Source organism: Ahaetulla prasina, chromosome 3 (genome assembly GCF_028640845.1).
Source record: "Ahaetulla prasina isolate Xishuangbanna chromosome 3, ASM2864084v1, whole genome shotgun sequence".
In the NCBI taxonomy this organism is placed as follows: domain Eukaryota; kingdom Metazoa; phylum Chordata; class Lepidosauria; order Squamata; family Colubridae; genus Ahaetulla; species Ahaetulla prasina.
In genome coordinates this window covers 230,154,334-230,168,765 of record NC_080541.1, presented here as the reverse complement: position 1 = coordinate 230,168,765, position 14,432 = coordinate 230,154,334, and the positions used below count along the sequence as shown (strand labels likewise).

General features: G+C 46.6%; 1 protein-coding gene across 2 annotated transcripts in view; it reads left to right on the top strand.

Annotated features, from left to right (window-relative positions):
- The window catches only part of RPRD1B (regulation of nuclear pre-mRNA domain containing 1B), a 53,226-nt gene that overhangs the window by 24,063 nt on the left and 14,731 nt on the right, over nucleotides 1–14,432 (top strand). Inside the window, exons 2-5 of one of the 2 annotated variants that reach the window (XM_058177181.1) lie at nucleotides 1,684–1,813; nucleotides 6,678–6,811; nucleotides 10,787–10,912; nucleotides 12,858–12,970. In XM_058177181.1, coding sequence (XP_058033164.1) covers nucleotides 1,684–1,813; nucleotides 6,678–6,811; nucleotides 10,787–10,912; nucleotides 12,858–12,970 — 503 coding nt within the window. The remainder of the gene's footprint in view (nucleotides 1–1,683; nucleotides 1,814–6,677; nucleotides 6,812–10,786; nucleotides 10,913–12,857; nucleotides 12,971–14,432) is intronic. The other variant, XM_058177183.1, reaches the window with a different exon arrangement.

Here is a 14,432-nt window from a genome sequence, read left to right as displayed (position 1 = left end):
TGGCAAAGTATTCCACTGGTTAATTGTTCTCACTGTCAGGAAATTTCTCCTTAGTTCCAGACTGTTTCTCTCCTTGCTTAGCTTCCACCCATTGCTTCTTCTCTTGCCTTCAGGTGCTTTGGAGAATACGTTGCCCCCCCTCATTTCTGTTGCAGCCCCTCAAACAGTGGAAGACTGCTATGACAAGAGACATATCCGAATCCTTCCTCCTTTTTAGCCTCCAGTCCCCTCGTCCTCTTTGTTGCTCTTCTCTGCACTCTTTCCAGAGTCTTAACATCATTTATTGTGGCGACCAAAACTGGATGCAAATATTCCAAGGATGGTCTTACCAAAGTATTAAAAAATGGTAGTATCACTTCTTGTAATCTTGATTCTCTCTCTCTGTTGATACAGCCGGCCAAACACAAGGATTTGGCATCAGCCAGCAACGCTGGCTGGGGAATTCTGGGAGTTAAATTCCAAACCTCTTAAAGATGCTTAAATTTGAGAAACACTGGGTTAGGCCAGTGGTGGGATTCAGCCAGTTTGTACCACTTTGGGAGAACTGTTTGTTAACTTTCTGAGCCAGGAGTCTCCAACCTTGGCAAAGCAAAGCTGGCTGGGGAATTCTGAGAGTTGAAGTCCTCCAGGCTTAAAGTTGCCAAGGTTGGAGATCCCTGTTCTGAGCAGTTTGGTGAACTGGTTGTTGGAAGAAATCATTAGGGCAAAGAACCGGTTGTTAAATTATTTGAATCCCACCACTGGGTTAGGCTATGGAGACACGGTCAGTTAACAGGCATTCCCCCACCCTCCAAGGAAAAATGTATGGGCACAGACTGGGTGACAGGCCTTCTTTGTGGCAGCCCCCACCCACTAAGATGCCCTTCCCCTCCCCCCCTCGGTTCCTATCCTGCTTGGCTTCAGAAACAAAACAAAATCCCTCGTATTCCAGGGGCCCCGGGTTCATTACAGATGGTCCTCAGAGATGTTAGAGGGGTTTTTAAGCGAGTTGTTAAGTGAATCATATTGTCATGAAGCGAATCTGGCTTTGCTGACAGGGTTGCAAATGGGGATCCTGTGACACCGCAGCCTTGCCAAGCAAACGCCTGAATTCTGATGATGTGACCCTGGGGATGGCCGCAGTGGTTGTACGTGTGAGGAGTGTTTGTAAATCACTTCCCCCCCCCCCCACTGCTGTTGTAACTTTGAAAGGTCAGGAAATGAAGGATTGCAAACTGAAGGACAACCCGCCGTTCTCATAATTGTGGTTTTAAACATTCGTGCTTACAGATTTGGGCAGCGTATAAATATCATAAATAAATAAATACTGTTATGACATCAGGTTGGCTTTTTTTTCATTTCCTTTTGCCTTTAAACTTTGCTGTTTTAAAGGAGGTCGTACGACGTTCTTGACTCTCTGTAATGGTCATATTCGCATACAGATTTGCCATTCCCTTCAGAGACCTTGTTTAAATCAAAGCCACCAGGCAGTCCCTTTATGAGATTCTTTTTCTCTCCCCTCAATATGGATGGATTCTAGGCCGTTTCCTTTATCAGATTCCAGGCAGGAGATCAATACGCCTTTGTGTGTGTGTGTGTGTGTGTGTGTGTAGCCCAGCTTCCAAATACATGCAAATATGAAAATCTGAGAGGTGGTTCCAATGCCACTTTGTCTAAATATTTCTTTTTTCTTTCCTTTGCCAGCCAAATCAAGTAGGAAACTGACTTTCCTATACTTGGCGAACGATGTCATCCAGAACAGTAAAAAGAAGGGACCCGAGTTTACGAAGGAATTCGAATCGGTGCTCGTGGATGCTTTTTCACACGTGGCCAGGTAGGTACAACGCCTGCCTGCCTTCCTTCCTTCCTTCCTTCCTTCCTTCCTTCCTTCCTTCCTTCCTTCCTTCCTTCCTTCCTTCCTTGTCTGTTCTGTGTGTGTTTTTTTTTCAAGAGGCAACTTTTTCTTTGAAGAGGTTTTCCTTCTCATCCCAGAATCTTCTTCAGCTCTGACTGGATGGTGGGGAAGGGAAGGGTTTATGTTCCTTGCAGACAGCTGGTCATTTGCATCCTTTTCGAGAGTCGTTGAGGCCACTTGGAGGTTTACCTGTGTCTTCTGGGTCACCTGAAGATTGCAAATGGATGTGGAGCCTTCTTGGCTGCAGGATGTTTTCTGTCCTGTGTCTCTTCACGGTTGAAGACATCCCCACCATCCAGTCAGAGCGGAAAAAGATTCTTGGATGAGAAGCGAAACGTTTTGAAAGAAAAAGAAAGTCCACTTGCCTCCTGAAAAAAGCACCTTTGGGACAACCAGGACCTGGATGATGGAGAATCTCCAAGGACATTTGTGTCCTGTGGTGTTTTCCATAAAACTTGGACTATGTGTCCAGAAGGGATACCAATTTGATCTTCCTCTGAAATGCCCTTTTGTCCCTGCTGTAGTAGAGATGGGAAGGGCTTGCTCAGTGTGTGTGTGTGTGTATAGGTGGTCTTGCTCTGTTCCTCCTGGAATTTGCCACCTTCTGTCAGACAGCAATGACATTGTAAGATGGCAGGTTTTGGTGTTTTTGTGTGTGTGTGTGTGTGTGTGTGTGTGTGTGTGTGTGTGCTCTCCGCACAGGGTCTCACAAGATGCACCTGACTAGAGCAAAATGGGAGGGGAAGTTCAGCAGCCATGTTAGAAAGGATGGCTTCCCAGAAACAGCGGCGGACGCTTGGAACCACCTTCTTCCAACGCAGGTAACAGAATTCCAACAGGGTTGGAAGGAACCTTGGAGGTCTTCTAGTCCACCCTCCTGCTCAGGCAGGAGAGACCCTGTACCACTTCAGACAACAGGTCACAGTGAGTCAATCGTCAGTAACTGAGTTTAAGGATACACCGGTACCTCGGTTCTCATCGTTAATTGGTTCCGGGAGGCACAGTGAGTACCAAAAATGTCAAGTACCAATCAAATTTCTCCCATAAGGAATCATGGAGTGAGTCACAAGGCAGTTCTAACTTTTGCGTTGAGTACCAAATAAACAGTGAACACCAGCACAACATTTTCACGTCAAAAATGCATTATGCATTGAGCACCAAATTGAGTGAGTTTCAAAGCAGTCGAGTCCCAAGGTACCACTGTACTTGTGTGTACTTGGGATAAACACTTGTCCAGTAGGCAACAGGAATTTAAAAAAATTAGAATTAAAAAATTCAAATGGCAAACTTAACGTGCCACTAGGTCTTTTTCTGCTGCTGCGTTTCCCATCTTTCTCTGTTTTCTACATTTTAAATTAAAGTCCTTTTCCTTCCTTCAGTCAATTATTTTCAAAGTGGTTAAGATGCTGGCCTAGAAGCTAGGAGATACGGGGGTTCTAGTCCCGCCTTAGGCATGAAAGCCGGCTGAGTGACTTTGGGCCAATCACCAGGAGAGGGTGAGTTCTAGTTTAGATGGTGAGTGACTGCATCCCAGTTGAAATTCTTTTCCTGGGAAAAGCGCAGTGGGCCGCTGCTTGTTCAGATGATGTCACGGAGTATTTATAGCTTCATTCTTTATGATGCAAAGAAATCCATGTGCAAATTGCAAGAGAGTAGGGGGAAAAAAACACACAGTTGAGACTCCACTGGAAGACAGCAAATCGACACACAGCTGCTAAAGCCTCTCATGCCCACACAATGGCCAGGCGTCACGAAAGGCCTTGCTTCGCACAACCTTGCTTCGATTTCCTGGCGTTTCCCCTTTCCGCACACCGCCAGATATTTTCAGATCCCAGCAAATTTGCCTCCTGCTTGGTACGTTTGGGGAATCCAGAACAGCAGCCGGCCGGTTGGCAGCGTCAATAATCCCCTTTAAAAATATCCGTACGCCTCCTTCAGATCCCAGTTGGCAGTTTTGTGTAGTTGTTAGTTATTCCGCAGGCCTCTGCTGTATCTGAACAGGCTTTTAAGTGAGGTCAGCATCCCAAGTGTTGGGGATTTATCAGATATTTTTCTTTTTCTCTCCTTCTCTCTCTCTCTCTCTCCTTTCCAGATTGTCTTTCTGCTTGGCTCGTTCCATCTGTCACTGGGTGACTGTTCCCTCACTGTGGGGCAAGCTATAAACCGAGCGGCTCCGTGTTCTTTCCTGGCAGCTAATATATTACGAGCTAGTTAAAGACTGCGTGACATTATTTAGAGAAGGCCTTCCGCCTTCAAGAAGGACGCTGTGTAGAGCGCAAAAAAGATTAGGAAAAGCAGGTTCCGGAAGGCGCTTCCCCAAGCGGGCGCCCTCCAGATGTGTGTGAATTGCAGGCCACTTGGGCTGAGGATGGACGTTGCCCAAGGCATCGGGAAGAGTCTGGGGTGGGGAAGAGGGCTGCGTGCTTTTGGGTCCTCAACTTACGACCACAATGGAGGCCAAAATTGCTGCTCCTAAACGAGACATTTGTTGAGTGAGCTTAGCCCCATTTTATAGACATTTCCTGCCGTATTTTTCACGAGTCCCTGCAGCTGTTAAGTTAGCACCACGGTTGTTAAGCGAATCCCTTCAGTTGTTAAGTGAGTCACACGGTCGTTAAGTGAATCCGGCTTGCCCGTTGACCTTGCTTGTCCGAAGGTCACCAAAGGGGATCACGTGAGCCTCGCAACACAGCAACGGTCGTAAATGGGAATCAGTTGCCAAGCGTCCGAATTTTGATTGCGTGACCATGGGGATGATGTCGTAAGTGTGAAAAACGGTCCTAAGTCCCTTTTGTCAGTGCCATTGTAACTTTGAACGGTCATTCAACAAGCTGTAGTAAGTCGAGGGCTGCCTGTATTTAATTTCTTTCCCAGCTGATTAGAGAGCCTTGCAGGTTTGAAAGCACTTATTCTTTCAAAAATGCCAGAGGTCTCTCAATCCTAGCAGGTGGACATATGCGGAATGCACTACATTTCGACTTATGTCCATTTAGTGACTGTTTGAAGTTACAATGGCACTCAAGAAAGTAACTTAGAACCAGTTTTCACACTTAACGACCATTGCAGCATGATCACATGGGCGTCACTTGTTCAAAATTCTGACAGTATTTTCAGACAGTTCAGTATCAACAGTAGAAACCTTCAAATTTCTGGGTTCTATCATATCGCAAGATCTCAAATGGACAGTAAACATCAAAAACATCATTAAAAAAGGACAACAAAGAATATTCTTTCTGCGCCAACTCAGAAAGCTCAAACTGCCCAAGGAGTTGCTGATCCAATTCTACAGAGGAATTATTGAGCCTGTCATTTGCACCTCTATAACTGTCTGGTTCGGTTCTGCAACCCAACAAGAAAAACACAGACTTCAGAGGATAATTAGAACTGCAGAAAAAATAATTGCTACCAACTTGCCTTCCATTGAGGACCTGTATACTGCACGAATCAAGAAGAGGGCCGTGAAAATATTTGCAGATCCCTCGCATCCTGGACATAAACTGTTTCAACTCCTACCCTCAAAACGACGCTATAGAGCACTGCACACCAGAACAACTAGACACAAGAACAGTTTTTTCCCGAAGGCCATCACTCTGCTAAACAAATAATTCCCTCAACACTGTCAGACTATTTACTGAATCTGCACTACTATTAATCTTCTCATCGTTCCCATCACCAATCTCTTTCCACTTATGACTGTATGACTATAACTTGTTGCTGGCAATCCTTATGATTTATATTGATATATTGACCATCAATTGTGTTGTAAATGTTGTACCTTGATGAACGTATCTTTTCTTTTATGTACACTGAGAGCATATGCACCAAGACAAATTCCTTGTGTGTCCAATCACACTTGGCCAATAAAAAATTCTATTCTATTCTATTCTACACCTGGCAACTGACTCATATTTATGATGGTCACAGTGTCCCGGGTTCACAAGATCCCCTTTTGTGACCTCCTGACAAGCAAAGTCAATGGGGAAGCCAGGTTCACTTAACAGACCTGTTACTAATTTAAGAACTGCGGTGATTCACTTAACAAAAGTGGTGGGAAAAGTCTTAAAATGGGGGCAAAACTCACTTTTCTCGCTTAGCAAGAGACTCAATTATAGCCGTAAAGCCGAGGAGTACCTATATGTTGAATTTGTCATACGCTAAATAAATGAATAAAAGCAGCTGTACCAAGGCCACTTCTCTTGGCTGGTGGAGACTTCCTAGCCATTGTGCCCCTCACAAGGGTGTCCTGGTTCCAAGTAATACACCCATAGCAAACATAACTCCGAGCCAGGTAGACTTCTCAAAGAATACTTTTATTGGAGATCTATTGGCATAGGCTGGTGAAAACCGACTCTAAAGGTTCCCACGGTTTTCACCTAATTAAAAGTAATCGTTTTCCCCCCTTCTCCAAACAGTTAGTCCCACAGTCCAATCAAGATGGGAATGTCCTTGGTTCTCAGGGGAAATTATTTTGTTTTGGCTACAAAACCCCAGCTATCTCTATTCCCCCCCTCCCTCCCTCCCTCCCTCCCTCTCCCTCAGCTCCAGTGTGGCAACACTGAAGCCTCCAAGATGGCCTCAGCCAGGTCAGCTTCGGAGTTGACAGTCAGTGTGGAAGATGAGTAGAGTAGGCACCCACACCCATGGGTGTGAGGGGGGGGGGTTTCGGGCTTCAAGACCTCCAAGGTCCCTTCCAGCCCTAGGACTCTATGGTACCCTTTGCCACTGGCATCCCCGTTTCCTGTTCCTGCTTTTTAAGCTTTGCCCTTTCCCCCCCACTTTCCAGGGAGGCAGACGAGGGATGCAAGAAGCCCTTGGAACGGCTGCTGAACATCTGGCAGGAGAGGAGCGTGTATGGCGGGGAGTTCATACAGCAGCTGAAACTGTCCATGGAGGACTCCAATAGCCCCCAACCCAAAGGTAGGTCCAGAGTTTTTTCCTTTGGTGGGACCGGTCTATCAGGGCGACCAGTCAGCCCCAATCCAGGGGTCTTCGCAGGCAGTTGCTTCCGTGACAAACTACTTTTGGGTTGAATTTATATTTACCGACAAAGAAATAAAGGGAGACTAGTATATTGATCTATTTCAAGCTATTTAACTCTCGTCAGCTAGCCATCCCCTTCTGGGATTCGAACCCGGCTAGCTGACGAGAGCTAAATAGCTTGAAATAGATCTATACTGGTCTCTCTTTATTTCTTTGCCGGTAAATATAAATTCAACCCAAAGTCATTTTCCAGATTGCAGGTAGACCTCGACCGAGAACAGTTCGTTTAGTGACCGTTCGAAGCTGCAACAACACTTTTCACACTTCCGTTTGTTTGGTACGTGAGTGACTTATGACCGTTTTTCACAATTATGACCGTTGCAACCTCCCTGTGATCATGTGATCCAGAGGCTTGGCAACTGACTCACATTTATGACGGTCGCATTATCCTGGGATCACGTGATCCTCCTTGGCGACCTCCTGACAAACAAAGTCCGTGGGGAATCCAGATTCACTTAACAACCACGATGCTAACTTAGCCACAATGATTCACTTAACAACGGTGTCAAGAAAGGCTGTGAAATGGGGCAAAGCTCACTCAACAGCAGCGGGAATTGTGGTCTCAATTGGGGTTGTATCATGAAAGAAGGGCTGGCTCCTTCAGGAAAGAGGGTCAGGGGTCCGCAGACTTCAAACACATTACTGCAGTGTTGGTGAACCTTTTCGGTACTGAGTGCCGAAACAGGAGCGCGAGCACCGGAAACTGGAAGAGCAGCCGCCCAGAGCGCATGCGTGTGCCGGGACTATGATCTTCCGGTTTCTGGCATGCGCACCGGTCAGTTAGTCTTCATGCGTGCCAGAAACCGGAAGACCAGGTGGCCGGTGCGCACATTGGAAACCGGAAAGTCATCTTCCCAGACCCGCATGCACACCGGGCGACTTCTCTTCCGGTTTCTAGCGCTCCCACACGCGTGAAGATCAGGTGGTTGGCGTGCCGGAACCTGGTAGAGCAATGGGTGACGGCTCACATGCCTGGAGAGATGGCTCTCAGGGGTGCCATCGCGGCATTCGTGGGTCTCTCTGGTGGCATTGCTGAGTGTGCAAGGGAAGCAGCCCAAGTCCTGAAGGCGCTCGGCTGAGTGTGCTGTGCAGTGGTGCCAAACCTGGAACCCGGTTTCCTTTTGGATTGTAGTACAGGTAGTCCTCGGCTTACGACCACGATGGAGCCCAACATTTCTGTTGTCAAGTGAGACAGTAGTTGTTGTTTTTTTTGTTTTTTAATTGAAAAAGTTTTACAAAACTTTCCCCCGTTCCCTCTCCCCTAGCCCCTCCCCTCCTTCAGAATCCCCTCCCCGACTTCCCAGAACAAACACAAGGTATAGTTAAAAATAAAACAAACATACGCTAAAAAATTTTCCCTCCTAACTCAGTTATACTCCTAAAATTCTCATCAATTCCTAACCTCCCCCAAAGCAATCAAAAATAATGCATCCTAATCATTCAAAGGCAGTCTGATAACTCTTAGTCTGATATCTACTTTGAATATAGTCAATCCTTTTTTTCCATTCCTTTAAGTATCTTTCTTGCGTATTGTCTTTCAAAAAGGCTGATATTTTCGCCATCTCAGTCAAATTGGCAACTTTCAATATCCATTCTCCTATTGTAGGTACTTCTTTTTTCTTCCAATACTGCCCTATCAGTAATCTTGCCGCTGTTATTAGATTTAAAATCAGTTTAGTCTCAATTACTGTACAGTCCGTGATAATTCCCAGCAGAAAAAATTGCGGCAGGAACTTATTTATTTATTTATTATTCACACTTTTATACCGCCCTATCTCCCTAGGGACTCAGGGCGGTTTACAGCCATATAAAAACATATATATATACAGAGTAAAACATTAATTTAAAAAACTTATTACATAGGCCGAATATTTAAAATTTATTTATTTATTTATTTGTTTGTTCAAATTTATATACCGCCCTATCTCCCTAGGGACTCAGGGCGGTTCACAGGCAATTAAAAACAGACATATAAATACAATTTAAAATCAGACATAAAAAACTTATTCAATAGCCAGATTGATAAAAACAATATAAATACTAAAAAACCCTATAAAACCAATAAATTTAAAAACTAACCCAGCCCCGCGCAAATAAATAGGTGTGTTTTGAGCTCGCGACGAAAGGTTCGGAGGTCCGGAAGTTGACGAAGTCCTGGGGGGAGTTCGTTCCAGAGGGTGGGAGCCCCCACAGAGAAGGCCCTTCCCCTGGGTGTCGCCAGACGGCACTGCCTAGCCGACGGCACCCTGAGGAGTCCCTCTCTGTGAGAGCGCACGGGTCGGTGACAGCAGGCGGTCCCGTAAGTAAAATAGAGATATAAATAATAAAACCCCATTAAAACCAGATTTAAAATGTAAACATTTAAAAATTTAAAAATTCTAGTCCAGTCCTGCGCAGCTAAATAGATGTGTCTTAAGCTTGCGGCGGAAGGTTCGAAGGTCAGGAAGTTGGCGAACTTTATCTTCTTTTTCAAAACATTTTGTAAAATCCACCAAATTCTTATCCAAAAAGCCTTAATATTCTTACAAGTCCACCAAATATGAAAATATGTAGGGTCATCACAGTCACATCTCCAGCATTTCGCTTGCATATCTGGATACATACACGATAGTTTCTTAGGGTCTAAGTGAGACATTTGTTAAGTGAGCTCTGCCCCGTTTTATGACTCCTTTTGCCTTGTTTCTTAAGTAAATCACTGGAGTTCACTTAGTGACGCCGTTGTTCCTATGCTTCCTCACTGACTTTGCTTGTCCGAAGGTCACAGTAAGGGGGTCACGTGACCCTGAGATGCAGCAACGGTCATAAATATGAACCAGCTGCCAAGCTTCTGAATTTTGATCCCAGGATCCTGGAGATGCTGCAAAGCTCCTAACTGTGAAAAACAATCCTAAATCACATTTTTTTTTCATTGCAACTTTGTTCACTAAATGTGAACGTTGTAAATAGAATAGAATAGAATAGAATTTTTTATTGGCCAAGTGTGATTGGACACACAAGGAATTTGTCTTGGTGCATATGCTCTCAGTGTACATAAAAGAAAAGATACGTTCATCAAGGTACAACATTTACAACACAACTGATGATCAATATATCAATATAAATCATAAGGATTGCCAGCAACAAGTTATAGTCATACAGTCATAAATGGAAAGAGATTGGTGATGGGAACTATGAAACGATTAATAGTAGTGCAGATTCAGTAAATAGTCTGACAGTGTTGAGGGGATTATTTGTTTAGCAGAGTGATGGCCTTCGGGGAAAAACTGTTCTTGTGTCTAGTTGTTCTGGTGTGCAGTGCTCTATAGCGTCCTTTTGAGGGTAGGAGTTGAAACAGTTTATGTCCTGGATGCGAGGGCTACCTGCATATGACATCTTGGATGGCTTTCTGGGTCCCGAGAGGCAGCACTGCCATGGCCAAGAAGGGAGCTAGAAATCAGCCGGCATTCCAAGGGTTAAATCCTGAGTGGTTAAAAGAAGCCCCAAGAGGGGTTTCCCGCCCAGTTTAGATGGAAAAAAAGGATGGGGAAACTTGTAATAATTTTCACGTGAAAGGAGTTAAGAGTCCAGTTGCCTCCTAGGCCAGGATGTGCTGAGGGATGCTGGCCCCTTGTGAGAAGGCCTCGTTCTAGGCAAACCCCCTCTCTGGTTGGTTGGGACCCAGGAACCAATCTTGCTTTTGTTGTCTGTGCAACCCACCTCATGTAGGTCCAGGTGCCCCCCTCCCCTGCAGGCCAGAGAGAGTCTGCTTGGGTAAATCAGAGACTCCCAGGGCTGTAAGATGGTTCCTAACTTCTTAAGACTAATGAACAGAAGGACTAAGGGAGACATGATAGCAGCCTTCCAATATTTCAGGGGCTGTCACAGAGAAGAGGGGGGCTCCACCTGTTCTCCAAAGCACCAGAAGGCAAGACAAGAAGCAACGGATGGAAACTCATCAAGGAAAGAAGCAAGCTGGAATTAGAGAGAAAATTCCTAACGGTGAGAACGATTAACCAGTGGAACAACTTGCCACCAGAAGTGATGGGAGGTTTTTAAAGAAAAGACTGGACAGCCTGTGTCCGGAATGGTATAAGGTTTCCTGCCTTGGGCCTTGGGCCGGGGGTTGGACTAGACAGCCTCCAAGGTCCCTTCCAGCCCTAGGATTCTACATTTTTCGTGCATCTCAATATCATTTCAAGCGCAGGCAGGAAAGGACGTCTTTGCAGATAAGAAAGAACTAATCACGGTTTTGGGGATGTGACTAGATCAGTGATGGACACTTGACAGGGGATATCACTTCTCGGCTGTCATTTGACCTTCAGCCAGTCTCCATCCGAAAGCAGCACAGCAACCTGGCATGAGGGTCTGCTTGGGTTAGAATTCCCTTTGCAATCGAGCAAGGACTGGGAACTTTGGGGGGGGAGGCGGCGGATGGGACACCAGGTTGGTCCAGAAGGACACGTGCTTGGACCTGAGATGTGTAAGAACCCTTTGCAGATGTTTTCTCCTCCACGGTGCCTCCAGCGATGCTCGAGAGAGAATGGCCTGCTTGCTGGGTGAAAGGCGAAGCTGCCTGCTTCCGGAGCCTGTGGAAGGCAGCCAGGAACACCGAATCCTTTTGTAGAAGGTGGCAGCAGATGCTCCCTGGCCAGCTTGTGCTTCGTCTTCCCTCGGTGCTGCCAGCTGCGGCGGCTTCTCTGCCAGGCCTGGTTCCTGGCATCCCTTCTCCTACAGCTGCCAGCCATCTGCCTCTACCTTGACACCTGCCCAAAAGCATATAAGTTCTCATGCAGGGTTGGGTGGTTTATTTGGGGGGTGGGTGGGGAGGATGATGTGGCATCCTGCCTAATCTGAGGCTTTGAATAATGACCAGAAGGCTCACTGGAATGGCCAGCACCTGTTGTGTCCCCCATTTTGGGGGGGGGAGGAATCACAGGTAGCTACAGCCAGGAATGGAATGGAATGGAATAACAGAGTTGGAAGGGACCTTGGAGGTCTTCTAGTCCAACCCCCCGCTCAAGGAGGAGACCCTAGATACCATTTCAGACAAATGGTTGTCCAGTCTCTTCTTGAAAACGTCCAGTGATGGAGCGTCCACAACTTCTGGAGGCAAGCAGTTCCACTGGTAAATTGTTCTGTTAGGAAATTTTTTCTCAGTTCTAAGTTGGAATCATCTGTAAATCCTTCCTTTCCCCACCATTTTCCAATTATGCCAAGCAGGATTGCAAAATGGGTTTCGAGCATTAGGAACGTTGAGGTCCTTCTGTTCTTTCCCTCTCGGGTGAACCCTGAGCTGAAATGAGGAGTTCAAGGCTGCCGTTCCTTCCTCTCTTTGTCTCTCCCACCACCCACCCCTGACCGGCTGCGTGTCCTGTGCACACTTATGCAGGTGGCTCTGACCAGGGAGGTGAAGTCCCAGCGGTTGGTTTGACGCGGTTGGGCAGGGGCCTCTCTTTGATCTTACCTGGTCTGGACTCTTAGCTCTGGGAGCTTTCTGATCTCCTATGGCGAGGAGAGTTATCATTTATCGATCTGTTTATGGTTTTACACCTTACGTGAACTCCGGGCAAAAGGAGACCCGCTCATCTGGGGGGTGGGGACACAGAATATGCCTGAAATCTGCTTGTATAACGGGCAGGACACCCGTACCAGGCTTGGTTATAAGGGGAGCCTTTGCAGCTGCAGGTTTGCTCTCTCTCGCTCCCCCACCCCCCGTGTGTGTGTGTGTGTGTGTATGTGTGTGTGTGTTTAATGCGGTGTTGAAGGGATCCCAGAGGAAGAGAAACAGCTTATTTTGGGATGGGGTATGCATTGTTCTGGGTAATCGGTTACCTTGCAAGCCCCCCAGCCCCATGGGCAAGGAACGGTTGGAGGTCGACTTGCTTCCTTTTCCACTATGCCTGTTTTCATGTTGCAAAGACGAACCTCCTCTTTCCCTTCTCAGTTACAGAGGAGAAGAAGTCCCTGAAGAGGACATTTCAGCAGATGCAGGAAGAGGAGGACGACGACTACCCTGGCAGTTACTCCCCACAGGACGCCAACGCCGGGCCCCTTCTGGTATGCTGGCCAGAGGGCAGCCCCTCTGGGAGAAAGAGCCACAAGCAGCCACAAGGGGGAGCCCTTAACACACGTGGCAGGACGGACAAATGGATCGCCTTCCTTTCCTTCCTTTCCCCTGCCCCCTGGGTGGTTGGACTCCCGTGCCCATCATTCTTAGCCAGGGTTGGGCCTTGAGGCTGATGGGGAACAAGAGGAGTTGGCTGGAGACCCCTGGAAGGCAGTGGGCTGAGGAGAAAGTGTTTTATTTGCTCAAAGCCCCCTGGCCCTTCATTGAAGGCTTATTGCATGACATCTCTCCACACTCTACATAGACAGGGTAGGTATTTAGAGAGAGAGAGAGATGGTAAATTAAAGCTAAATGGAGATAGATAAATAAAATAGATACCCTGTTTCCCTGAAAATAAAACCTCCCCTGATAATAAGCCCAGTCAGGCTCGAAAATAAGCCCGCCATGAAAATATTTAAACGCAGAGCTAGAAATCAGATAAGACAGCAAAAGGAGCCCCATCTTGCTCCACGCGCCCCAAAATAGTAAGACCTCCCCGAAAATAAGGCCAAGCGCTTATTTCAGGGTTCAAAAAAAATACAAGACAGGGTCTTATTTTCAGGGAAACAGGTAGATAGTCAGTCAGTCAGTAGAGGTAGGAAATTAACGGTAGAGATGATAAAGATAGAGATAGATGATAGATAGATGATAAAGATAGACATAGATGATAGATAGATGATAAAGATAGATACAGAGATCAGAGATAGATAGATGATAGAATGTGTGTGTGTGAGAGAGAGAGAAATAGTGATAGAAATAGAGAGGTAGGAGGTAGGTTTTATTTTTTGATAAGATTTTTTATGCCATCCATCTTTCCTATGTGATTAGATAAGATGATAGATAGAAATGCAGAGGTGGGTTTCAGCAGGTTCTGACCAGTTCTGGAGAACTGGTAGCGGAAATTTTGAGTAGTTCGGAGAACCGTAAATACCACCTCTGGCTGGCCCAGCCCCCATCTATTCTCTGCCTCCGGAGGCCCAGCTGATTGGTTGGGTCGTCTTTTGTTGCCTTGCATAGGAGAATGGAGCTGGAAAGCAGGTTAGTGGGGTGGGGAGGGAATGGGGATTTTGCAGTAACCTTCCCCTGCCACGCCCACCCAGCCACACCCACAGAACCGATAGTAAAAAAATTTGAATCCCACCACTATAGAAATAGATCCATAGCTACATTGGTAGAGGAGACACAGAGCGAGCGAGCGAGAGGGACTTGATAGCGAGATAGGGAGAGAGAAGGGAGGTGATTAGAGACAGACCAGTGTAGGTCTCCATTATAAACCAGCATAAGGTGTGAGGCGGATACTGGGAAGCAGGTTCTCCTTTCCCTTCTGCTGAGCACCTGGACCGCCTGCTGCGAGGTCCTCCAGGCCTTCGGGGAGGGGCCGCTTCGCAAGGGCCAAATGGGTTCCAGGAGGCC